This window comes from Peromyscus maniculatus, chromosome 17, assembly GCF_049852395.1.
Source record: "Peromyscus maniculatus bairdii isolate BWxNUB_F1_BW_parent chromosome 17, HU_Pman_BW_mat_3.1, whole genome shotgun sequence".
Classification (NCBI taxonomy): domain Eukaryota; kingdom Metazoa; phylum Chordata; class Mammalia; order Rodentia; family Cricetidae; genus Peromyscus; species Peromyscus maniculatus.
Genome location: NC_134868.1, coordinates 28,262,094 through 28,289,586, shown reverse-complemented (window position 1 = coordinate 28,289,586; position 27,493 = coordinate 28,262,094). Strand labels below are relative to the sequence as shown.

Genomic DNA, 27,493 nt, shown 5'->3' with positions numbered 1-27,493 from the left:
TCTGCCAGGAGTGTCCTCAGACCAAGGTCGGTGCAGCTGCAAGCTCTCACATAGCGCTAAGTGCAAACTCTCCAGAGAAACAATTCTTGAAGGTTTCAACAGCCTCAAAGCAATTTCTCAGCCTCTACTGATTAACCCAAACATAGCAAAGGCTTTGCTGATGAAACATTTCTCTCAAAGCCCGACAAAAAGGCATTACTATACGTTTCACTTAAAGCCAGACATAAAGGCTTTACTTCCCAGCAAGTATCTAGCTCCCTTCCCGTTTTTTTTTTTTTTTTTTTTTTTTTTTTTTTTCTCATCAGTTTAGGGCTTGAGTCCTGTGCGCTGCAGGTCTCTGGATAGTCTAACAGGTCTGTTTGGTAATATTGCCCTGAATGACCCATGGTGTGGGGCTTGCCAAATGCTGTTTGTTATACTGTTGTTCTTTGATATTGATTCATGGATATATATTCTATCCTTTCCATTTCTTGCTTTACAAGGCCATGGGAAATTGAAAACAAAACAAGCCACACAACTGATCCTGTTAAAAATTATTTATTAAAAAGAAGTTTCTAAAAGTCATTGAGTGAGAAATAGTAGTATTATATACAAAATTAAAGTCCAAGGAATGTGATTCAATTTTCAGCTTGGCAAGGGCTAAGTTAATTAGATGTCTAATTCTGAACCAAGTGTTATTACAGCGTAACCAAATATGAAAGAATAGGTTTTTTTTTCTTTCTCTAAAAGTAGAGAAATTACAAAAAAGACACTGAAGGCAGATATCCTGAGTTCTAATCCATCTAATCATGGTCCTGAGTTCCATAAAGCCGAAGTATATTGTAAGAGAACATGTATCAGAAAGGCAGTGGAGAGGCTCCAGTGTAGACATTTAATCCATGTCTAGCCACAGCACAAGTAGCAGAAGAACTTAGGCAGAAATTTCCTGCCCCCTGTATTCCATGCTCCCACTCTTAACAGAATGGCAAATAAGCAGAGAACGTCTGTGGCTACTTGAACTTCAAAAGCCACTGATGGAGCCTCTGAGGTACAGTGAGAGGTTGGAAGTTGCCTAGAGGAATCTTTCCCAATGACATGATGTACAAGGTGATTGTGACTCCACCAAAAATAGAAAGAAGACCCTTGCGTACAGTCACCAAGGTGCCTGGCATGCTTTTCAAGGTAAAATTTGAAAGAGATCTGACAACTGCTTATCTCGTAACTAATGACGCTGGCTCTAAAATCTTAAGCCCATGATGCTGAAGAACTTGATTGCCCACCATTTTCACATGATACCATATGAATTTCAGAGTCAACAAGAATGTTTTCTTAATTCTGAAATCTCATTGAAATGATGTCTTTTGACTTTAACAAATGAAATTGAACAGGCTGATGGTTCCCTCTGTTATAATTTTTATTATATGTTTATTTCCAGTGCCAACTGAGCTAACAGTACCTTTGAGACCAAGAGCTGGTGTGGCGTGGCATCTATGTTGGTGATAAACACACAAAAACTCTCTGAGATGGACTGGATCCCAAAATCAGTGGGGACATGAAAAAACATTATGTCCAAGGATTCAGAGTTTTTGATTCACAATCTAAAAATTGCAAATACCATGTTTCTGATGGAATGATCTTCATCATGTTAAGGTCACAGTTCAAGGACCAAGTTAGAATTCTTCATGTCTCCTCTTCAGCTTGATCCAGATGCCATTATTTGGCCTAAGAATCAAATCCCCAGACAGGCCAAGTTCTTCTCTCTTCTGGTTAGATTCTACCCAGAACCGCCTCAGGATACAGGCAAGAACCGTCTTTTCCTCCATCACAGCAAACTTTTGACCTTTAAGTAAATGTAAAGACCATCACTTGAAATATAGACACAACTCAAATTTGAGATGTAAGAAGCTGTAACATAGTCATCATTTCCCAATCAGGTGGGCCAGAGGACCAAATCCCTGAGATGATTGCTAAAACTGAAGAGTTTCCGAGCATGCTGTTTGCTCCCACATGAGTCTGCTTAGCTGTGGCAGCCAAGCAAGCTACTTTAGCAATACCACGGACTCTCCCATCTACAGATTCCATACCTATGGGTTCAACTCACCATCAGTTAGAATAGTTTTTAAAATTATATCTTTACTGAACATGCATACACTTTTGTCTCATTGTTCATCCCCTAAGCAATAAGAACAACTATTTTTCATAGCATATAAATTCTTCCTAGTATTACAGGAACCTGCCAATAATTTAAGTATAATGGAGGATATAAATATGTATTCACATGCAAATCCATGCCAGTTTATAAATAGGATTTCACATCTATAGATGGCTATCTCTGAGAGGTCTTGGACCAACTCTGAGATTAGAATGGGTATCAGAGGACACCTAGGGATGACTGACAGCCAGATGAATTTGAGCTCATTTAAATTGAGAATTTCCAGATTGGATTAAAAAAATTTTTTAATCAGTGTGTATGTAGTGGGATAGAGGATGTTCATGTAAATACAAGGCCCTTGTCCCCTGGACCTGGAATTGCTAGTGTCTATGAGTCACATAATGTGGGTGGGTGGTGCCAGGAACTGAACTCAAATCCCCGGTAAGCACAATATGGGCTCTTAACTGCTGCCAACCCTTCTAGATGGTTTTGTATTGCCTCCTTCATTTACTCACTCTAGAGTAACCAGACATGGCTCACATCCACTTATTTATAGATCTAGTCTCATTTCATTAATGTTTGCATTCATATAAGTGATAAAGAGCTGCAAATACTAAAGCCAAATTGTTTATAATGCATTGGGTCTGCGATTCTTTCAAAAAAAAATAAGTCTTATTATTTCCTTTTTTTCCTACCACAATAACAAAGCTAAATCTCCAGTATTTTAGAACTCCAGAGGTAGCAAGGCAGAAGGTGTATGCCATCAAGCCCGATGACCTGAGTTCGATCCCTGAGACCCACATGGTGGGAGGTGAGAACCAACTTCCAAAAGTCATCCTCTGACATCCACACTCCAGCTATGGCATGCCCACACATACCATGCACACTAAATAATTAAATATCTACCACGAAATTGATTGTACTTTATGTTATAGGCAGAATTATGTCTAAATCCAAAATTCCTATGCAGAAATCCTGACTCCCAATAATATATTCTTTATCTCTCTCTCCCTCTCTCCCCCACCTCCCTTCTTCCCTTTCTCTCTCACTCTTTACTCCTTCTCTCCTTTGTTTATTTGAGACAGGGTGTCACTGTGCATGCAGCCCTGGCTGGCTTTGACCTCACAGAGATTCCCACCTGCCTCTGAGTCTAAGCCGCCACACCAGGCAACTCCCAACATTTTGTACTATGAATGTCCTTAGAGATAGGGCCTTAAATAAAACAAAAAACAAAAAACAAAACAAAACAAAAAAAAAACACTGCATGGTTATATTTAAATAAGATAAGTGAGGTCATTACGGTGGGTCTCAAAACAAGCCGAGACCATGACATTCCACACACAAGCACACCCAGAGAAAAAGACCAAATGAAGACGCAGGGAGAGAAGGCTGCCCCATATAAACGAAAAGAGAAACCTTGGAAGACCCACCGACACCTTACCCTGCTGAATGGTGAAAGGTTTAGTTCCTATCATTTCAAGCCCTCTCTGCTGTATTCTCTCAGAGATCCACCCTTTCTGCCTTCCCACCACCGGGTCACAAGTGCACACACAGCTAGCTGCTTTACACACACTTAGGGACAGACTTGGGTTTTCATGCTTGCACAATACCAACTGAGCTGCCTTCCCAGCCCCCAACAAAGGCATTTTGAAACTAAAGTGGAAGAAAACGGAACCCATTGTAGTCTACAGCCTGTGAGTAATGTCACATCGTGCTTCAGAGATTCTTGTGAGAGATTCTCCTGAGAATCTATCACGTGGGGCCTGAAAGATCAAACCCACTGGCATGGATACAAACCGATACAGTTTCTAGGTCCAGCGGAAAAGGGCACGTAGGCATAGGGATGGCGTCCTTGGGAATTCTCTGGGAAGAACCGCTCTGGCCGGAACTCCTCAGGATCTGGGAAGTGTTTGGGGTCCCGGTGCAATGCATAAGGAATGATGACCGCTTCCGTGCCTTTTGCAATTTTGTAACCAGCTGTCAAGAGAAAATGATGTGTCAGGACACTCTACCAGACAGACATGAGAAATACAACCCCGCTCCCTCCTACTCTGATACCCACCGACTTCACAGTCTTCATTAAGACTCCGGGCGAATAAAGGGACAGAGGGGAAAATTCGGAGAGTCTCCTTAATGACACAATCCAGATATTTAAGCTTCTTCAGGTCTTCCAAGGTGACGGGGCGCAGAGACTGTCCTGGTTAAAATAAATGGATACAATGAAAACAAAGCCCTACCTAGACTCAGGGAGGTGAGCATCACAGAGCACCACTGGACCAAGACACAGAAAGTCAAATGTCTACCAACAGAAGCAGAATTCTAACATCAAGGAGAATAAAATAAAACGAGGCATTCAGCTAAGTAACAGAAACCAGATGAGACAAGACCATCTCCCATTTTAATATGTTAATAGAGTCACATTACAAAGACCATGGCCCTATGTGATTCCATTTTTAGAAATGGAAAGTAAAAAATGGTGGCTTCCGGGGGCGGGACTAAGGGAAGAAAGATTCGTGACTGTGCAGCAGTAGAGCTTTCCCTTGGGGTGCTGACAATATTTTAGAGATGGTCACGCTTGCTGTAGAGTAGAAACAAATCCTCCTGCTGTATCCCCCATCGCCACTCTCGCTTCCGCTTTGTCAGATGCAGTCACACGAAAGCACCCTCCCTTTACTCTCATAACTATCTCCACCTGTGCCCTGGGCTCCCCGACAGCACCCTCTTGGCATTGCTCAAAGGCACAGCCCGTGACTCTAAGCTGTAGGTGCCTGTGTCTGTTTTACCTATTCAGCAGTAGGATCATTGTGAACAGTGTCATGGATCTGTGTATCCTTAGCTTCTACTCTGGGATAGTTAGTTACATGTCGGGACACTTGTCAAATGCCTGCTAGGAAATTCACTTGGCCTTGTCAAAGAGACGGGTGCAGGCAGGAGTCCTACACCAGGGCCTCCTGTTGATGACAATGGCATCCATCTTTGTGGATCAAGAATGGCCACTGCTTCCATGGACTTAGGGCTCCCAATAGAGCTAACAAAGGGGCCCAACGTACCAAACACATCATCCAGTTCCTTGTCCACTTTTCTCTGGACTTCTGGATAAGATCCCAATAGGTATAAGGACCAGTTTATTGCAGCTGCTGTTGTATCATGACCCTGTGAAAATACAAGGGGTGGTGGTGTTGGAACATTTAAAAGCACAGTTCTGTTGGGGTGTGTGTGATGACAAAATTGAAATCCCCCTGTATCAACAGCTGGAGTATGACTGCAGAACCTAAATCATTCAGTGCAGCTGCTCACCTCAGTGAGTGACAAACATACTCAACAGCCTCTTAGCTGGGTGGGGTTGGCTTACTTCTGTAATCCCAGCACTTGGGAGAAGGCTGAGGCAGGAGGATTGCTATACAGGTAAAGTTTTATTGTCAACTTGACACACCTGGGAAGAAAGAGACTCAATTGAGGAATTGCCTCCATCAGACTGGCATGAAAACATGTCTGTGTGGCATTTTTATTGATTAATAATTGACGTGGAAGGGCCCCAGCTCATTGTGTGCTGTGCCATCCCTAGGCAAGTGGGCCTGGGCTCTATGAGAAAGGTTGCTGAACATCCTTGGAGGCTAGCCAGTGAGCAGCATTCCTCAGTATTCTGCTTCAGGGTCCTGCTTTGAGTTCCTGCCTTGGCAGGCTTCCTCTGCTGGTGCTGGACACTAAGAAATATTTGTGGGGTTCTAGAATACTTTCTCCTAAAGAAATTGGCTAGTAGCCAATTTAGTAGTTGGTGAGTCTCAGGCAAAATGCTAAGTATTTTGTAGAAATGAATCTTCATAACTCCAGGAAATGTTCATTACTACCATTCATATTTTAGAGATTAAAAAATAAAAATAATAACTTCCCCAAAGGAAGTAGAAGTAGGAAATGAACACAAAGTCTGATGACAAAACAGAGACTGTAGTAGAGTATTATTTTAAGGTGTGTTACTTTGTTTATGTTCCATTTGTTTAACTCTGTGAAGCTGTGTTACTGTGCCTGTCTAAAACACCTGATGGACTAATAAAGAGCTTAACGGCCAATAGTGAGGCAAGAGAGAGAAATAGGCAGAGCTGGCAGGCAGAGAAGATAAATAGAAAGAGAAATCTGGAAGGAAGGAAAAAGAGGAAGCACCCAGAGAAGGAGGACTCCAGGGGTCAGCCACCCAGCTACACAGTAAGTCACAGAGTAAGAAATAATGAAAGGTGTAAGAAATAGAGAAAGGTAAAAGCCCAGAGGCAAAAGATAGATGGGATAATTTATAGTTAAGAAAAGCTGTCTAGAAACAAGCCAAGCTAAGGCCAGGCATTCATAATTAAGACTAAGCCTCCTTGTGTGATTTATTTGGGAGCTGGGTGGCAGATCCCCACAAAACAGCAAAAACAAACAACACTGTACCACCCTGCTGTGGAACTCTAGAGTGGCCTGTGGTAAGGAGTCAAGTCCCCGTCGAGACATCTTGATGCTCCACCCTCTCCATATTTCAGGCATTCAACTCCTTCCTCCTTTCATCTCCTGGGGCATTCCCATACACCTGCAATTCCTTTACAAAGTGACTCTGGACTGCAGACAAGATCCAGGTGCTGCTGCTCAGCTCTCTGCTGAGTCAGGTAAGGAAGCACTCTCCTAATGACTCAATGGCTTCTCTTGAATACACGGATGTAAGCTCAATTCAAGCATGTGGGAGCTGTCCCCTGAGCTTCCTATGGATGAAACAAGACATACAGCAGACTTGACAGAGGCACATCAGTGGGAAGAGGAGGGCCCACGATCTCAACAGTTTAATGGCTGAAACCTGCAGCCATGAGAGCCTGGAGTGAACAGCCCACATCCAGCGCATAGAGGAAGGTTCAGTATAGTAATTGAACAGGATAGGCCTCCGACTCAGTGCAACAAAGAGGGAAATGATGGTTACTAGTGGGAATTAGATGTGTGGGTTTGCATATACACATATGTGCATATGTAAGCACATGGGAAAATAGAGATGTAAGATCTCAGTGCTTAATGTGAAATGCTGATGATAATATATGTTTGCTGCATTGCTCATATGACTTCTATGATTCTCGATGTACTTTTTTATTGTTTTTGGTTTTTTTGGAGACAGGGTTTCTCTGTATAGCCTTGGCTTTCCTGGAACTCACTCTGTAGACCAGGCTGGCCATGCCTTCCTTACCATCATTGACTCTAACCCTCTGGAACCATAAGGTAAAATAAACTCTTCCATACATTGTTCTTGATCATGGTATTTTATCACAGCAACAGAAAGTAACTCAAGCAAGGTAGTTAAGATAATTGCTTTGTTGAAGACTGAACCATAGCTTCACACATACGAGGCAAGTAATCTACCAATGACCTTCCCTGTCCCTGCACCCCCCCCCAAAAAAAGAAAGAAAGTTAAAACCACAATTCAGTCTAGGTCTCTCTTTACAACACAAGGAAATCAGTTAGAGCTGGAATGATATGAGGTATTTTATTTAGGTCATTGGCACAGAATAAGAGCCCAGGTCTTCAGACCCTTAGTATAGCTGTGCTCTCTTACATGATAGAACCCTTCTCTGGAGAAGAATGGATGATGCAATCTATTTGCATATTTCTGCTTTTGGAAGTCATCTTCAAGAAATCGGTTCCTAGATCAGACTTTAGGGTGCTTTCTCCATATTTTTCCTATTAGTTTTACAATTTCATGTCTTACAGTTACCTCTTCAATTCATTTTGAGTTAATTCTTGTTTAAAGGGTAGGATAAGGGTCAGTTTTTATCCTCCTGCATGTGGCTATCTAATTTTCCAGACACCATCTAATGTAGATTCTTCCCACTGTGCATTCTCAGAACCCTTGTCAAATATCAGATGATTACAAATGCATAATTATTTCTTGAATCTCTAATCTATCCCATTGGTCTGTATGTATATTTTTATGCCATAGCCATGCTTTTTTGATCACTATAGCTTTGTAGTATGTTTTTAAAGTAACCAATATGACCCCTTCATTCTCTTTTGCTCAGGATTGTTTTGGCTCTTCAGTGTCTTTTGTGGTTTCGTATGAATTTTAGGATTGGTTTTCCTATTCTCTGAGAAACATTATTAGGATCTTGATAAGAACTGTATAGAATATATAGATTGTACAACAGGAATATGCATCAACAGGTGATTGGATTTTAAAACTGTAGGGCATGCATAAGATAGTATGCATTCTCTTTTTAAAACTAGGAGATCCTGTTATCTGTGATAACATGGGTGAATCTATGGGGCATTATGGGAAGTAAAGCAAGCCAAGACAGAAAAAAAAGTAACATGATCTCACCAACATGGAGAAACTGAAAATAATTTATCTCATAGGCATTCAGAGTGGAAGGACAGTTACTAGAGGCTGTGGCTGGTGGCTGGTGGATGGGGAGGATGGGAAGGAGAGATCCTCAAAAAGCACAGCATCTCAGAAGTAAACAGTGAATTATCATGATCTATTGCACAGTGTGATGGGTTATAATTAGTTACAATGTATTGTGTAGCATGTTCTCACTCCAGAATCAGGTAAGTATGTGAAGGTGATGGATATGTTAATGAACATGATGTGCACATTCCCTAATGTGTATGTGTATCAAGGCATCACACTGGACTCCAGAATCATAAACAGTGTTTTTGCCAGTTAGAAATGAAATTAAAAAAATTGAACAAAATCAGTAGTACGGGCAGTACATCCAGAGGGCTGGAGGCCAAGCAGCCAATGCAATGTGATGCCCAAGCACTCTGGGACCCTTTAGAATCCCAAGCATGTGTCCCTTTCCCCCACTCGGAGGCTGTTGCTACATCATAGGACTTTCTGAAACCTTAATTTTGCAACACACATGTAGAAAGCTCCACTCTTTGTAATATTCATATAATATTTAAAGCATATTTGCAAGAAGGGTTTTAAAGAGATATTAACATTCCAGAAATCCCATTAGAATCACAAACTGGTTAGGTTCTCTTTGTCTAAAGCAACCCACAGCAGTAGTTATGTGCTAGACTTTAAAAGGACTGAAAAGGACCTGTTTAGGGAGTTTAAGAAAAACATAAAGTAACATAGGGAACTGAGGAGAGTGTAGAGTTTTTTGTGTTCTTGGGAAAAGTCTGGGGGACCTTAAATTTTCTTAATAAAAAATAATGTGTCTATCATTACCCTGTTCTTAAATTTTATAATGTCTGAAGATATTGTTAAATTTTTCCAATTATACTAAGCTGCTTTAGTATTTGACTGGTTTTTAAAAATCTCTGCTTGTGATTCTGACAATCATTGAAACTGGGGGTGTTTTAAATTACATGTATTTGTGTGTGTGTGTGTGTGTGTGTGTGTGTGTGTGTGTGTGTGTGTGTGTTCTATAGTATGGCACATATGTGAAGATCAAAGACACAACAAGTCTCCTTCCACCATGTTGGTTGTGGGGATCCAACTCAGGTGGTCAGGATTAATAGCAATCATTTTTCCCTAGCTGAGCCACCTTCATGTTCCCATTTCTGTGGAGTTTCTTTTTTTAATTTTATTTTTATGTGGTGTTTTGCCTGCATGTATGTCTGTGTGAGGATCCCAGATTCCCTGGAACTGAAGTTACAGACAGTTGCAGGCTGCCATGTGGGTGCTGGGACTTGAACCCGGTTCTCTGCTCTTAACTGCTGCTGAGCCATCTCTCCAGCACCCTCCCCGCCCATTTTTGTTTGTTTGTTGCCATGGTGCTGGGGACGAAACCTACTTCTTGTGTGTGTGTGTTAAGCAGGTGTCTCCACCACGGTAAAACCTGAGCTATGAAATGCTTCAATGGTGAAAATCACCTGGCAACAAAAATTACCTCAAACATGAAGGTGTCAACTTCCTCGCGGATGTCTTCGTGGCTTAACCTGTTGCCATCCTCATCAGTCACACTCAAAAGCAAGTCAAGAAAGGCCTTGCGCTTACTCTTGGGGGGCTCAGAACCCCTGCCAGCACTCCTATAGTCTTCTTCCGCCTTCATGTCATTGATCCGTTCAGCGATGACCTGCAGGATGTAAATAACGTTGAATACAAAATTTGCACTTTGGGTGAGGCTTACTGGTACATTTTCCTATGAATGAAATATGCTGGCTTCTTTAACTTATTTTCCCCCCAAACGTTTCCTGTTCTTTCTATTTCAGTGGCGTTTAGGCTCTTGTGAAAAAGCAACAAAGCCTTTGGTTAACGCTGAGAATGTCACGTGGTGAAACTATTAAATACGAGTTTAATGTTAGGTCAAACCCATAATTTTCAAGTACTATTTTTGCAATCTTTCTAACATGGGAACAGAGTCGCTGTCTACTAAACCGTCCCCTGGAGATGAGAGGGAACTAATGAGGAGAAGTGTAACTGGTAGAGAGCAGACAGCCACAGAATGCACTAATTCTCCACGCCTCTTGATGATTGCATCTGGTTATGGAGAAAGGACATAGCAAGCTAATGAACCGATAGCTGATGAGCCAATTCACCCTGCCTGCTTGCTCTTCACTGAGCCCAGAATGCCCTGCCCTCCAGTGCTCATGGGACTGGATCCCATGCCACTTTCAGGTCTCAGGTGATAGCCACACAAGAGATCGTTCCCTGCTCACGCCTACCCTGGTCCCTAACACTCTCTGGACCTGACTTTCCTTCATTTGTCCCCATGTCACCTGTCACCGGACATGCTTGTATCTGCACTTTAGTGTGTTTCCCCACAATCTCAAGTACCACCATCCACTCAGCAGAGTCTGCCTTTGTGTCTTGATTCCCCTGCCCAGATTAAGAAAGCTGGCAAGCATTCTAGAATGTTCATTAGCTACAACAACAACAAAAACAGTCCATACACCTGCTGTGCTCATGTATACTTTCTTTTTCCTGTTGAGTCATTGAATGACCCTCCTATGAAGACACTTAAATGAGTGTATTCTCAGAAATTTGGGAGCAAAATACTATGTTTTCTTTGTGGAATTTATAAGTGTTTATGTCTCAATATATTTTTTTTTTCAAAATGAATGGCACTGTCTATGAGGTCTGGACTTCATTACTTATTTTTACTGATGTTGATATTGTTACATTTAGAGGGAAAATGTGATTATAAAATGTGACTGCTTCTCCTCCTGAATCCTGGTGATTACACTGTGGGCAACTCAAGGCAGCATTTCATTCACTTAACTTCCACTGGCTTAGTCACATGACCCATTGATGGCTTGTCCTTATCACAAAGAGGCAATCCCAATATATTTTAAGCAAAAATTACAGCAAAGAAAAGGTACATTTCAGTGGGAAAATTTCACCACATTGCAATTTGTTCTATATTTTCAATTAAACCTTGCTTTTTGATAAACATGTCTTCAACCAAAGATGGATATCCCATGTTTAAAACAAAACCCTTACCATCTGTTTGATTTTCAGTTTGCAAAGAAAATAGTACCATCAAATTAATTTTCACTGAAGTATATTTATTATGTGCTGCGTTAGATGTCCTTTCATATAAGAGCTACTGCCTTCCCGAAACATTTCCCAAGAGACTCATGCACAGATCTCTATCCCTTTTCTCTTCCACCCAGAACCCTGTTTGTTAATAAGTATTAATAAGTCCATAGAATGCTCTGTAATTATGGTTACATTGGATATGTATGGATATGTATTGATAATCTCCTCTCCTAGACTTCTCTCCAGTACTGTAGGGAACATCTTTGTCTAACTAATTTCTCTAGCACATGACACCCAGCAAATATTTCATTGATGCCAGTTAAATATGTAACTTTAATATTAATCATTTTGGCATTACTATTTTATTTAACTTTTATGGAACAAATACTCTACTCCATGGCCCTACATTTGGGTATATTAAAAAAACATAAAAATCCTGGACTTAAGAATATTCTACTTTTATATTTTTGGTTGTGAGCCTAGCCTTTAACGGAGGCATAGCCAGGCGGATCTCTGTGAGTTTGAGGCCAGCCTGGGCTACCAAGTGAGTTCCAGAAAAGGCACAAAGCTACACAGGGAAACCCTGTCTCGAAAAACCAAAAAAAAAAAAAAAAAAAAGAATATGCTACTTTTGGTAATAGCTGCATAACATTGTGAAGTCATTTAACTCCACTTGATTCTATGCTTTGTATATTTTAATGTATGCACACAGTGACACACACATGAACACACACACAACTGTTGTAGAATATTATTTTAAGGTATGTTACTTTTGTTGCATTTGTTTAACTCTGTTAAGCTGTGTTACTGTGCCTGTCTAAAACACCTGATGGTCTAATGAAGAGTTGAACGGCCAATGGCGAGGCAGGAGAGAGAAATAGATGGAGCTGGCAGGCAGAGAGAATAAATAGAAGAGAAATCTGGGAAGTGAAAAGAGATCAAGGAGCCAGAGAAGGAGGAGGACTCCAGGGGCCAGCCACCCAGCCACCCAGCCACTCAGTTACATAGTGAGCCAGGGAGTAAGAGTAAGATATATAGAACTAAGAGAATGGGAAAAGCCCAGAGGCAAAAGATAAACTGGTTAAGGAAAGCTAGCAAGAAACAAAACAAGCTAAGGCCGGGCATTTACAATTAAGTATAAGCCTCCATATGTGATTTATTTGAGAGCTGGGTGGCACCCACTCAAAAAAAGAGTAAAATACCAACAACAACACACAACTTACATTGTTGGTGAAAGTATGTAGGATCTTAAGTCCCCTTCTGTGTTCCCGTCCTTCTTTAAACATAAGGTACCAAAGGTCAAACCAAAACCAGGGCATCTTGATTCTACGGAATATCATCTCACTCATCCTATAAACAAGATAACAGTACCTTTTATATCAGAAAGTTTATCCCCCAACCTTTGGAGCTTGGCCTTGATAACAGCAATAAATGAAATGATGCTGATTAGTGTTCAAGGCTAATAGAGATCCATGCCTAATGCTACATGGTGGAACAACAGACTACTAGACATAGCGTGGAGCTTAATCAGTAATGGTTGTGTTAGAGAAGTGAAAATCCACTACGAAACCTGCAGAGGGCCCCGGGCCAGTGCTTTTGTTTCTACAGTACAAGTTCACAACTTCCCAGGAATGTGGGAGCATTTATGCCAAAGGTTTAGATAAAAGTCTGCCTCTAAGCTCTATGCTCTTACTCTACCACTCTTCCGAAGACATCAAAAACTCTGGGGCCAGTGAGATGGCTCAGCAAGTAAAGAAACCTTCTGAGTTCCAACCCTGAGACACGCATGGAAGAAGGGAAGAACCAACGTCTACAAGCTGTCCTGTTTCCACATGTTTGCTGTGGGATGCACACCCACACTCAGGCATGCACACCCAAAATAAGCAGATATGGTTTAGAAACATAAGCGGTCGTTTACAAGACATGGCATATTAAGTAGCAATCTGTCACGGGGTTGCTTCCAGCACCTGCCTCTCGTTTCACGTGACAGAGCAGACAGACCTCTGCTCAGTCTCCCTCAGGACAGTCTAAGTGACAGCGCTTTGAAGGGGCCTTTCCTGGACACTATATTCTAGAACATATCCATGTTTTGCAACCTGGTAACAACTTGATCCTTTTCTTTGTCAACAACTGTTAAAATTCCCAAATTTCTATTTCTTGGCTCCATGGCCACCTCCCATATCACTCTGTGGTCTGTGTCAATTTGAAGCTACCTGGTAACTGACTATATGGTGGCTGGCTGGTCATAGACGATCAGTAAATACTTGTTAGGATGAAATTGAGTGATAAAATAAGATTGTATAAATCAAATCAAATCCTAGCTCCACCTCTTAGTAGGTGAGTAACTCCACATACTTTTAAAGTTAATAAAAGGCTGCCTCGATTGCAAAATCAGCACCAACTCAATGCAGAAGCTATAGAAGAAAATAAATGGTATTTTAAAATTCCCAATTAAAAAAAGAAAAGCACACAGAACACTGGTAATGATCACTGCTAGCACTGTGGAATCGCTCTAGGGCAGTGGCTCTCAACCTTCCTGATGCTGCGACCCTTTAATACAGTTCCTCATGGTGTGGTGACCCCCACCCATAAAATTATTTTGTTGCTACCTCATATCTATAACTTTGCTATTATTACGACTGTAATATAAATATCTGATATGCAGTGTATCTGACATGTGACCCATGGGAAAGGGTCGTTTGACCTCCAACGGGGTCACAACCCGCTGTTACAGAGTGTTCCTAACTGATCCATAGAAACAGTTGACAGGCTATTAAGATTGTTTATATCTTTCTTTTGTCACTTGGCATCAGGGCGCAATTAGAGATTTTAAATTTCTATAGCACTCAGATATACCATAATGTAAATTTATAACAATTACCTGTTGCTAGAGCTGATGCCTATATGATGAAGTGACCCTTTAGTTTAAAATTGCACTTCAAACACAATCAAAATACCACATAGACGGATGTGATTAGCAATGGTTTTAAAGCCCAAATCAGTAGCAATTTCAAAGAAAGTTAAGAGACTCCACCACACACACACACACACACACACACACACACACACACACACACACTTACCACACTTACCTATACACTGTACGGACATATTCAGAATCATCATTACTTTGCGCTCCAATGTTCTTCCCCATGGCTGTTTCTGCAAATACAGATGGGAGCCACAGTTTACCACACAGCCAGCTGTGTTTGCTGTGTGGCCGGGCACACTGAGAGACAGGTGAAGCCTGTTCTGTTATCTTCTATTTGCTCTTCTTTGCCCTTCTACACCCCTCCTACTTACAGTTCCTATCATCCTCTCCCCTGGACCTTCCAGGCAAGGTGACATGGTGACTGCTTGGGTCATCCCCCTAGGAATGGCTGTGGCTTCTTGGGGAGAGTCTTATAATACCACCACCCTGAAGGATCCTGGGTCCTTCCCAACCAACGCCATCATTTGTCCTACCCATGGAATCTTTTTTTTCTTTTTCTTTTTCTTTTTTTCTTTTTCTTTTTCTTTCTTTTTTTTTTTTTTTTTTTTTTTTTTTTTTTTTTTTTGGTTTTTCAAGACAGGGTTTCTCTGTGTAGCTTTGCTCCTTTCCTGGAACTCACTCTGTAGCCCAGGCGAACTCACAGAGATCCGCCTGCCTCTGCCTCCCGAGTGCTGGGATTAAAGGCGTGCACCACCACCGCCCGGCATACCCACGGAATCCTATATTCTGTTCAGGCCATTGGATTTTCAGGGCATAAACCAACCAGACTTACCACAGATTATATCCAAAGCACAAAGAGTGATGTGAAAAAAGCAGTTAAAGGCTCCTTGGTTGACATGGTTTTCAAGCTTATCGACCAATATGTTGGCTTGCTCGTTCATGACATCTAAGAAATCCTCCAGAATTGTGAAGTGGAATGTGGGCGTTAACATTTTCCTCCTGGAGCGCCATTTGTTGCCGGTACTGCAAGCAGGACAGACAAATCATCATAAACCAGAGAGCGGTAAAGCCACACACAGCGCAGCAGCCAGGAGCCCCGCCCAGTCAACTGAATTCTAAAACAGCCTCGACCAAGACACCGCAATGATCTCATTCGAATGAGGACGGCATTATGATGGTCTCAGTAGTTCCCCCACGGTGTCGATACCTGGAACTCGTTCTATGATGTTAATAGTTAAAAATTACTTTCACAAAACAGGAAATGTTGGGAACATTTTGTCCATTTCTAAGATGAATTTCTGAAAACCAGCCCCTCCCTAAGCCGCGGTCTTCAGACACCCATGTGCTTATGCTCTGTGACTCCACCCTTTTTGTCTGCTGTTTGAACCCTGAAACAGAGTTTACTAAATGCCTGTTCCTGGCTGAGCCCTCCCTTGGGGAAGAGGCTTATTTCCAGGTGCCACATCAAGGCTGATTTATGTCCTTACCTGCGGCTGCCTGGCTGCCCGCTAGCTTTTCAAGGCTTCCCCTCACCACACGTTTTTATCTACTGCAGACCTCTTAATTCGTAGAGTGCTTTTCACACTCTAAGTTATGAACTCATAACTGATCATAGGCATGCCTGACTAGAAACTGTCTATTTCCATAGCTGGAGGCTACCAGACACCTGGACAGTGGTCTATCAAAAACATCAGACAGTGCCTTACCTTGTGAGAAGTCCTAATCCCAGCCACGGCTGTAAGAACTTGTACATATATGATTTATCAATTTGCTTCGAACTGGTCAAAATTACCTTAAGAAGGGATTTAAAAAAAAATTGAGGGATTTAGACATCAAAATAACCACAGTTATAAGACCATTAGATTAAGTCTGCTTTTCAGATCAATATTTATCAAGAATTATTATTCTCTGTGGTTCATTTAGTTCTCATTCCTAAAAGAAATCTGCTCAGAGTTTCAAGCATACAAATAAATTGTCATCCAAGCTTGGGGACTAAACGGAGCTGTGGAAAATGAAAAGGTGAGTCCCTTGATTGGCTTTGGCTTTTCTGTTCACTGTGGGGAGTTCTTTGTCTCCTGCATTTAAATTTATTCACAGCACTTAAGCTGGAGCTAAGGCATCACTAAAGCCAATTTATGAGCTTTTAAACATTAGTCAGAAATATTGTCCCTGGTACCCTGGCCATGGAACCCTTGATTCAGAAACTTGAGGGGGAGGGGGAAACATTTCACTCTTTGGAACCAAATTAGACTAGCTACACAGCTTCATCAAGAGAAAAGAGAATTAAAAAACAAAAACAAAATCCCATCTCCTATGGAACCACACATATTTCCTGGGCCCAATCTTCCATCTTTTTCGGCCCTCCCTTGTCCTGCTAGTCCATCCAGAGCTAAAGACTTGTCTTCTCCTGAAAACAGCGGTTTTACCACAACCACGGATGTGAAGGCTGAGCATCATGTCTCTCTGCGGATGCAAATTTAAAAGCTTTTTAAAGTCTGTTTAATCACCTTTTTAAAAAAAGGTAACCATTGAAAAGAAGACTTAGAAACCGTGGCTCAACAACTTGCCAGCACCCCGATTAATAAATAAACCTGGCAAACCCCATAAGAGCTGAAAATAATGTCCCCGATACGAATCAAATTCTGGCAGTAGCCTCGGGGTTACCTACTCCCCCAAACTCCCTCTCCTGCCATGGTCCCCCACAACACCCATGATACTGTGACTGATGTAAAGGTTTGTTTGTTTGTTTGTTTTATTATTCCTTTACACCTTGATGGTACAGAAAAATTGGCCTTTTCAGTGCTTATTCTCAATTATCTAACACCTATGTCTCAGTTTCATTACCCCCACCTCTGCCAATGGTGGGCAAATAAGACAATACACCCTACCTGATACAAATTTCCTAAGACTTACATATTTCATTAGATGGAGGATGTCTCACTAGCTTCCCCTACTAAAGACACAAGTCTAATTGTTTTATATGACTTACGAGCTTCATGATAAAACTTCCATTTACTGCTTGCTCCAGACAAACTTCAGCTAACTGTTCCATAAAATTATCTTGGTTATATTGTCACTAATTCTTTCATCAAACTTCATCAATTGCAAGTGTCTCTCCCCACCCCACCCCCCACCCCCCACCGCCCCAAAAAGATAATGTTAAATTCTCTTCAACAGCTCTTAGGCAATGCCAATTGGCTTTGGCCTTCCTTGGAAACTCCCAATGTAGCTCTGTCTCACCCTTTTGTGTCTCTTAAAGAGGACACTGACTTAACCTCACCTCAGATGACCACAGCTAGTAGCCCAAGCCTTAGAACAACAACCCACTTTCTTGTCAATGATTAGATTTGCTCCCTCTATTTATTTATCTCCGATACTGCTCTTCCCTTTACAGCAGCCATTGGACAATTAACCACCACTGCAGTCATTTTAGGATGGTTATTTTTTCCCAATACAGCTCAACAAAAAAACCTTTGCCCCAAACCAACAAAAGAGTGACCATCACTCAACAGAGCTGAACCAAAACCGTGCATCCCTTCCATGTCTCAAAACAACTTTCACTTTCTGCTACAGACCTCAGAAGAATAGAAAATAACACTTGCAGGGGTGGGGGACAACCTTCTATTGACCTCCTTTCCTATAAAGACTTCATATACAATTGTATGACGTCCCATACAGGCCTTTTCTCTCATAAATACTCACCGTATTTCTCATGCACTGACCATTTTATCAGACCGAGTCAACGAATCAGACAAAAGGGACCATTGCTTAGCACTATGATGCTGGGATATAGCACTCTCTTGTAAACTCTATAGGCACTACCACCCAATGGGCAAAACTTTGGGCTGCCTTTTCTGCTTCCTGACAACTCCCTGATTAACCTGTCCATCTCCTAAGAGATCCTCACTGTGTGGCTCAAGCCATTCCACTTTTGCTTCAAGCCACCTTGGTTCATATCTTAGACTCCTTCTTGTCATCACTATCTGAAGTCCCCTTCTAGACAAACCCAACATGTTCTTATTCAATCCATACACGAGTGCCCGGCCCCTCACAGAAGAAAACCAAATTGCTGACACCTATTTGTGTCTTTTCTTCAACAGACTCCTGCTTTCCATTTCTCCCTTTGTGAAGGAGCTAAAACTTTCAAAAATAACTTCAGTTATCACAGATACAGGTTCAGCAAATCATCTAGTCCTGTACCAACTGTCAGTCATTGGGGACCACCACCCCGAGAGGAGTTAACTCCCATGGTTTTCATCCTAATGATTTTGGCTAATAAATATAACTCATATACATTTCTTTGTTCTTTTCAATTTGTTCACATTGGCATTGATACTTTTTCAGGTTTTTATACTACAAAACCCCACGAATCTGTTGGAACTGTTTCTGGATAGTTATTCTCTGCTTTCTCTGTAATGGGGTTCCTAAACAAATTAAAACAGTTTAAACTTTTTTTTTTTTTTTTTTTTTTTTTTTTTTTTGGTTTTTCGAGACAGGGTTTCTCTGTGTAGCTTTGCGCCTTTCTTGGAACACACTTTGGAGACCAGACTGGCCTCAAACTCACAGAGATCTACCTGCCTCTGCCTCCCGAGTGCAGGGATTAAAGGCGTGCGCCACCACCGCCCGGCAGTTTAAACTTTTTTAAACAGATAAAACTTTTATCTCATTTTGCCAACTTTGGAAATTTATGTCTGCCGTGGCATTCCATACAACTGCCAAGGACAAGCCATAATTAAATGAACCCAATTATTATTCAAAACTCAAATACAAAAATGAAAGTGGGTACTAAAGGATTTCTGTATTTCTCAATTTCCCTCCCTGACACCTGTGGGAAAATATCACTAAGAAGCATGAAGTTTCATTTAAAAATCCAAGTAGGCCAGGTGGTGGTGGCACACACCTTTAATCCTAGCACTTTGGAGGCAGAGGTCGATGAATCTCTGTGAGTTTGGGGCCTGCCTGGTCTACAGAGTGAGTTCCAGGACAGCCAGGACTGTTACACAGAGAAACGTTAGAGAGAGAGAGAGAGAGAGAGAGAGAGAGAGAGAGAGAGAGAGAGAGAGAGAGAGAGAACAAAACAACAATAAAACCCTCATGGTTTCATATAAACTCCCTCAAGAACTCATCAAATAGCTACATCCTACTCCACCCATTAATTGGAGCTATGGCTCCATGTCTCTGCTTTCTCCTACCAGACCATCTCTAGTCCTCAGTGTGACTGGTAAAAGCCATGGACTGGCACCAGAAGACAACCTGACTGCAGAAGAGGGCCCCTCTCCTGAGTTTGAAAGGCATTCCACCTTTTCCAAGAATCACTAAAACTATAGTAATGCTAATTCATGCCACTCCTCCAACACAGTCCACTACTACCAACCCAACATCAATGGCCACTTTGATTGATGTGCCCCCTTAATTAATACATCTGAGGGAGCAGGATTATAGGAATATTTTTTCTGAGAATGCTGCCTATAGCTTGCAGTTACAAATCAAACTTCCACCCCATCTGTAACAAGTTAATACTGTGACTGGAAATCATTTATGACTATGTTTTCATTCTGCTTACATGCTGTGTATTCAGTGTTCCATATGTTTAGAATGAATGGACCTTTATGAAAAACAAAAGAATCATTCTTACTCTACTTTGGATTTCCAATGTAATTAACTCCTATAAGCTTTACCGAATGCATTCTTGAATGTACCATATTCCCTATTTTTTGTAACCCGCTCATGCCTCTGACTCAGAACAATTTATGTGTGCCTAAGAATAGTAACTAGACCTAAAACCATTCCCTGAAAACAGCAAGATATTTAGAGCAATACATACACACAAACACATACCCCCAACCTAAACACACAGACACACAGACACACACATCACACACAACCCTCACACATACACACATATATCACACACCCTAACACACACCTACACACACACACACACACACACACACACACCTCATACACAACCCCCACACATAGATACATACACACACACACACACACACACACACACACCACTCTCATACACACCTGCACACACACACACACACACAATGTTGAAAGAAGCATGTGGGCAGACATTGATAATAAGTCAAAAGGGTTAGAAAGACAATTTTTCACTTTAGGACAATCCTATAAAAGATGACTAAGATAAAAGTTCCTCATTCCTTCTCAATACCATATTCACTGTACTGTTTAATAAACGGAGAGAATAGCCTCTATGGTGGTTTGAATGAAAATGGCATATATATGTGCTCATATATTTGAGTATTTGGTCTCCTGTTGGTGGAACTGTTTGAGAAGGATTAGAAGGTGTAGCCTTGTTGAATGAGGTGTGCCACTGAAGTTCAGCTTTAAGGTTTCAAAAGCCCATACCATTTCCAGCTAGTTCTCTGTCCAGTTCTTGTGGGGTGAGATGTGAGCTCTCAGCTACTGCCCTAGCACCATGCCTGCCTGCCTGCTGCTTCCCTGCCATGATAGTCACGGACTCTAACCCTCTGGAACCATAAGCCCCAAACTAAAATCTTTCTCTTATACTTGATCTTGGCCATGGTGCTTCATCACAAGCAGGAGAACTAAATAACTAAGACAGCCTCTGTTCCAGATGTCAGGTCAGAATACTCCAGGCTTGCTACCGGGCAAACAACTCCAGGGCTTAGTTTCTTTTCCTTATGCTCCACATCCTCAGTACAGTAATATATTTATCATTGATATAATATGAGACCCTGAAAACACCCCTATTTCATTGGCCATTAATTTTGAACTCTTGAAACTGCCTGGTATACCAGGCTTGGTGCAGGGCTACTACACTAGCTGTTCAGGAGACTGAGGAAGGAGAGCTACAGACAAGTTCAAGGGTAGCCTGGAACTACAGGATGAGTTCAAAGCCACCTTGGGCCACTCAGTGTCTCACAATTAGACAATAGAAAGAGGAGTAGACCTTAATGGAAGAACATGACGTGCAGTGGCCTTAGATTTAATCTGCAACACAAAACAAAGCATTAAAAACCCAAAACAACAATAGAAATCTCCCTCTCAGAAGACTTCTTTCAAAAGGAGAAAAAGTATATTGAGACCTAGTGAGGAATACGTGTAGCTCTGGGGAGTTATTCTCCCAGGAATGCAAATGAATTGCAGTAAGAAATCACTGAATGGCCTGCCCAGTGCCTCCTGAGCGAAATGCCCTGTGGATGGAGTGTAATGAAATTTGAAGCTGTATTTGTTCCTTGTGTCCTGATGAACTTCTTACATCGTAGCCTATAGAGTGCACTATCCACTGTAATAGTAAATACCCACCTCCACGTTCTCTGCCTTATAAAGGGCCACCAAGGGCACTGGTCCAATCCAAAGTTTAATGATCGGCAGGGGTCGAAATTCTTCTGTGTACTCAATTAACTGCTGGAAAAAGTCTGGAAGAAAAAAAAATGTTTTGTCCTAAATTCAATGGAGACAAGAATTTATTCATTGACTTGTACAAAGGTTCATTAACTCCTTTCAACAAATATATGAGGTATGTGATATATCACCATTAAAGGAAACTGGGAGAGGATGTGAGCCCCCATGGATTTTGCAACATTCCTGTATCTGTAAGGTTATTTAAAGATATTATCTGTCCTTCAAATAGATACAACAATGATGTAAGTTATTGTAAGATAATTATTAGGATTTGGTGTGGTAAAAATGTACATTCTTAATAAATCAGTACCCGATGCCATGGAGCCGGAAATTGGTAGAACCTGGCTTTGTCCCAAGACCCCAGAACCTGACATCCGAACCATACTTGGAAAAGAAACTCCAAATGCTTCTTAGATAAAAAAAAAAAAAAAAAAAAAAAAAAAAAAAAAAAAAAAAAAAAGCCATTGTTGAAACTGCAGGGAAAGATCTGGGAAGATGGTTCAGCCAGTAAATTTATCCGCTGCCGCTAAGCCTTGACAACCTGAGTTTGATCCTTGGGATCCACTTGGTGGGAGGAAAAGATCTGACTGCAAGTAGATGACCTTTGACCTCCACACATGCACTGTGGTACAAACACCTACACAAACACACACAGTAAATTAGTAAATAATTTAAACTAAGAAATTGCTTCAAACTTTCAAAAATTGGAGCTAGAGAGATGGATCGGTGGATAAAAGCACTCTCTGGTCTTCCTGAGGACCCAAGTTCAATTCCCACCACACACAGCAGACTACCTTAAATCCAGCTGCAAGAATCTAACATCCTTTCCTGGCCTCCACAGGCACCCACACATATGTGTCATACATTCACACAGATACATGCATATACATAAGTATATGTGTATATATGTATAACAATAGTTTTTAAATTGTGGACTCTATCGACTCATTGATTGGTTTCAGAGCATTCTGATACACATATATACATACATATGTGTGTATATATGTATTAAAGTATTTTTTAAATTGTGGGCTCTATCAACTCATTGGTTTCAGACCATTCTGTTCCACGTTTACCGTCTGTCTGCCTTGGTTTGATGTGGTGGGAAGATGAGGCCATTTGAATCTGTGGTTGGAGGGAGTCAGGTCCCAGAGTTGGGCCCTACTGGGAAAGTTGGTTATTTAACAGGAAAGACGGGCAAATGTAAGAGTTCAGAGGCCAGCAGCTGGAGTCTACATGCAATACTCAGAGTAAGGTCACCCAGGCCTGAATCTGGACATCAGCCACAGAAAAAAAGGCACAGCCTTTTACGTAAGGGACAGAGTAGCTCAGGGCAGAGATCCCATCCTAGAGTGTTCTGATAGGCCCTCTTTTGCTGAGCTCAATACTGAGTACAAAAGGTCTCAATAAATGCTTGATTGGCACTTAAAGGACTTACTGTAAACAAGAACATCTTAGATAGTGATCAGAAAATTTGGCGCAAATTACATTTTAATCCTAAACTAACTGCAATGGTTACTTCTATAAATGGAACAAGTAAGAACAGCAACAAAACTCTTAGCTTAGAGAGTTCTCAACAACTTCCCAAATAAGTCAGTTTCATAACCGAAAACTGAGCAATGGTTTTCTCCCCCACTAGTCTAGCACTTGTTGACTAAATAAGCCGTCCCTCTGTGAGTGGCCATTCTCCTCACTCAGAGTCACTCCAAGAAGAAGGACTTTAAGGAATCCCATCAGCTCGAAGTTCTTTTTCATCTCGCCTTAGTCTCTAAAGATTTTCATGCATTTCCCCAAAATATGAGTCTTACCAAGGGTAAAGTTGGAGGGGTTCTAAGGTTATGACCCTTCCAAGTAGAATTTGGATCCCAAACGTTTATAATTCCAAATGAGGAAATTCAGAAATGACCAAAATATCTAAACGCTAAAACTCTGAAGGACTAACATCCTCAAAATAAAATTACAGAAAAATAACTTTTTAAAAATTATATAAAAGATATTTCCTTAAAAATTCAGAAAGTGGTTTACTTGAAAACTGTATAAAAACACTAGAATGCCTCAGGGTCCACTTTATGCAATAAAATAAGTAGTCATATGCATGTTTTATAATCAAAACACACAGACGTATTAATGACAATCATAAGCAGATTAACTGTGTTCATAAAGAAATGGGTCAAAATGAAAACGTATAAACACATATCACCACCACTGTAATGGCTTGCACCTCAGCGCACGTTTGCTGGCATTTGAAATGTCATGACAGACAAACAGAAGTGTGATGACTACATGGATGAAATCCCACCATGGGGAAATGCAGATGCCCAAAGAGCTGAGACCTCAAGGAGACTTTTCTTTGGTGGATGCAGATCTTCTCATTCTTTGAGGAGGCTTCAGTGTTCTCATACACACACATAGCGCTTCCTTCAAAAGCCGACCTTGTGGTAATGCACTTGTGTTGACACAAACATGCAAAAACAAAACAAACAAACAAACAAACAAAAAAAAAAAACCAAAAGCCAAACCAGTGCCTAAGATTAATTAGAACTCTGAATCTTTGAGCAGTTTATAATTTCAGAAGTAACAGCCATGAGAGATGCAAAATGAAATTGTATGCATAGAAAACTGGGGAAGGTGAGAAAGAGGAGGGTTTATATGAGCGAGAATTGTTGAAACCAGGGTTGGATAAAGCACAGGGACAAATAACCAAATGAATGGAAACACATGAACTATGAACCAAAGGCTGAGGGGCCCCCAACTGGATCAGGCCCTCTGAATAGGTGAGACAGTCAATTGGCTTGATCTGTTTGGGAGGCATCTAGGCAGTGGTACCAGGTCCTGGGCTCATTGCATGAGTTAGCTGTTTGAAACCTGGGACTTATGCAGGGACGCTTGGCTCAATCTGGGAGGAGGGGACTGGACCTGCCTGGACTGAGTCTATCAGGTTGATCCCAGTCCTCCAGGGAGACCTTGATCTGGAGGAGGTGGGAACGGGGGGTGGGCTGGGGGGAAGGGGAGGGGGGCAGGAAGGGAGAGAACAAGGGAATCTGTGGCTATTATGTAGAACTGAATAGTATTGTAAAATAAAAAATAAAATTATATATATATATGTATATATATATATACATATATATATATATATATAAAGAAAACTAGGGAAGAGGTGTTGGGGAAAGCCAGGGGCTGCCAAGCCTGGACTTCTGATGACCAGGGTAAGTGAAGAAAAGCTCAGAGGGACACCAGTTGCTTTCTATATTGTTTCTTCTGTACTCAGGATGGGTTGGATGCTGGGATTCTGCCCATGTGAAAGATGAGTTTTTCTTAGCTGGGCCACTAACCCTTTACACTCAAAATAATGCCTTGCTGGGTCTCATTCTACCAAACACGATGGTACTCCCCTGTACTTGACAGAAACACCGAATGGTTTCCTGAGAATCTGGCTTTCTAAAAATAGCTCTTTTATTCCCCAATGGGCATTTTGGGTTTTGGATTTTGTCTTCCATGATTTTCACAGTGGCATTGTTAGGATATACCTTCAAGTCTCAGAGTGGGAGGAGATTTTAGCTTCCTTTTGAGTATGGGCAACTAAACAGCGTGAACGTTCCCAATGTGGTTTTAACATACCTACATGTGCTGGTGGGTAAATTCTAATATAAGCCATGTCGGTTGTTAGGTGACAGCTTTACTTGGGTTTCTGCTAGAAAATATTTTGGTTTATACTTTCCTGTGATGTCCCCAGTTTATTCATGGCAAGTTGTCCCGAGGGTTCGGTTTTTTTGTCTGGGGTCACAGAAAGGATAATAAAGGACCTTAAAAATATTTAAAGTTGATGACTAGCCTGTAAAGCAACCATTAGTAATTAATCTGAAGAAAGGATAGGTTCTGCTGCAGGTACTTTTAAAATGTGCCATGCTGGATGTATCTCCTCAGTTCTGGGCATCCTAACTTACACAGGCATGGAAATTAAGTGTTAAGATTGAATGCACTATCCCAACAAGGAACCACAAATACCACTATGTGTATTTTTTTTTACATCAATAGAACAAAAAAAAAGTGCATAAAACATTTTAAAAGATTATTTCGAGTTTTTTTTTTTTTAAGATCATTCTTTAATAAATTAGGTTTTTGAAACTGGCTATAAAATTTGCCTCAAGGCTCAGGCAGAGAGTCTGCTGAAGAAGCCTTGCAAAACTTCCTCAGAAGGATCAAAATACAAAGACCAAGAGGATTTTAACTATTGGTCAAGTCAAACAATGTCTGGGCCAGGTGGTGGCGAGCCTCAAAACAACCTCTGCTCTCCTGCTCTCTTAACAGACAAAGGGGAGCGGCATGAAGTTTGAGGACAGGTGCAGCTTTCCAAGGGAGTTTTCCTCCTTAACGCTTTGCAAACCAAGGCAGGAGGAAGGAGACTTCTGAAAGACCGAGAAAAGAGAAAAGGCCGAGGGAGCCACAGGAGCTCGGAAATACTGCAGTCTGTTACAGACATGCGAGTGTTTCCTATGCTCCTTATAGGATGGGAGAGACACAGAGCAATTTGGCAGGCACGAGCTTGGAAACTGGAATTGGGAGACCTGGCCATCTATTCTTTAGGGGGTGAAAGATTTCTTCTTTCTCCCAGCAGCCAAAGAGAAAGTGGGTCTCAGGGACGTGAGGACCCCAAGTGTGGCAAGGGTGGGGAGAACTCCGTTAGGCTTTCCAGACTGACAAGGAGCCTAGCAGCCTTCCGGTCAGAGTACAGACACCTTGCGCAAATCCTTACCTGTGCTGTTGGGTTTCATGAACAGCGCGTGTCCCACCAAGGGGTAGGCGCGGAGCACCGATGGGATAGGCCGCATCTGCTGCCATTTCCGCGCGTAGCTCGCCACCATCTGCAGGATGTTGAGCAGGAGAGTGGCGCCGGCCACCGAGACCGCGCTCGCCGCGCCCCAGAGCAACAGCTTCTGCCCGATGAGCCCCAGCCAGAGCCACATCATCTCTCTGATACTCTTCTTGCTGGCCGCGGGCGGGTGGGGATCCGCGGCTGCGAGGTGCGGCGGAGTCACGGAGGTCTTGCTCCAAGTTCAAGTGACAGGGTCAGAGGACCAGTTCAGGAACTCCGGGATGCAGGAACTCCGGGATGCAGGAGCTCTGAGCTCGGCGAGAGCACCCAGGGCACGTCCGGTCCGATCCTGCTCTGGAGCCGGGGAGCTCTGCAGCCACCGCCACCGCCGCCTCCGCCGCCGCCAGACCCTGGGGACAAAGTTTCTGAAGCTAAAAATGAAGCGCTTTTGGATTGTTACGATGCGCCGCTGGAGCCTACGTAATCCACGCCCAGCCTCTTGGGTGCTGGCGAAAGCAAAAGAAAGACCCGGAACAGCTTCTGAGTCTGAAGTTCAGAACGCACTTGAAACTCCCGGTATGGAAAGATGACAGGGGAGGTCGAATTTAGGACAGTTTCTCAGTTGGTCGATGGAGAAGAAACTAGAAATTCACATCACCGGCTCTGGACGCCCTGAGGCCGGCTAAGGTGGGCTGTTGAGGATTTTGCAACAGCGTTCCCCCACCAGGTGTGGAGGGATTACGGATCTCAAATGAATACAGGGTTCTTTCTGCCTGTATGCAT

At 42.0% G+C, this 27,493-nt stretch overlaps 1 protein-coding gene across 1 annotated transcript; it reads right to left on the bottom strand.

Annotated features, from left to right (window-relative positions):
- Positions 1-521: 521 nt before the first annotated feature.
- On the bottom strand, positions 522-27,493 carry Cyp4v2 (cytochrome P450 family 4 subfamily V member 2). The gene is made up of 11 exons (XM_006970867.4): positions 26,651-27,493; positions 21,799-21,911; positions 16,206-16,291; positions 15,332-15,522; positions 14,660-14,729; positions 12,791-12,917; positions 9,976-10,161; positions 5,182-5,284; positions 4,194-4,328; positions 3,929-4,108; positions 522-1,819 (listed from the first exon to the last, which is right to left on the bottom strand). The coding sequence occupies exons 1-11, from the start codon at positions 26,862-26,864 to the stop codon at positions 1,650-1,652; spliced, it is 1,575 nt and encodes a 524-aa protein (XP_006970929.1). The 5' UTR covers positions 26,865-27,493; the 3' UTR covers positions 522-1,649.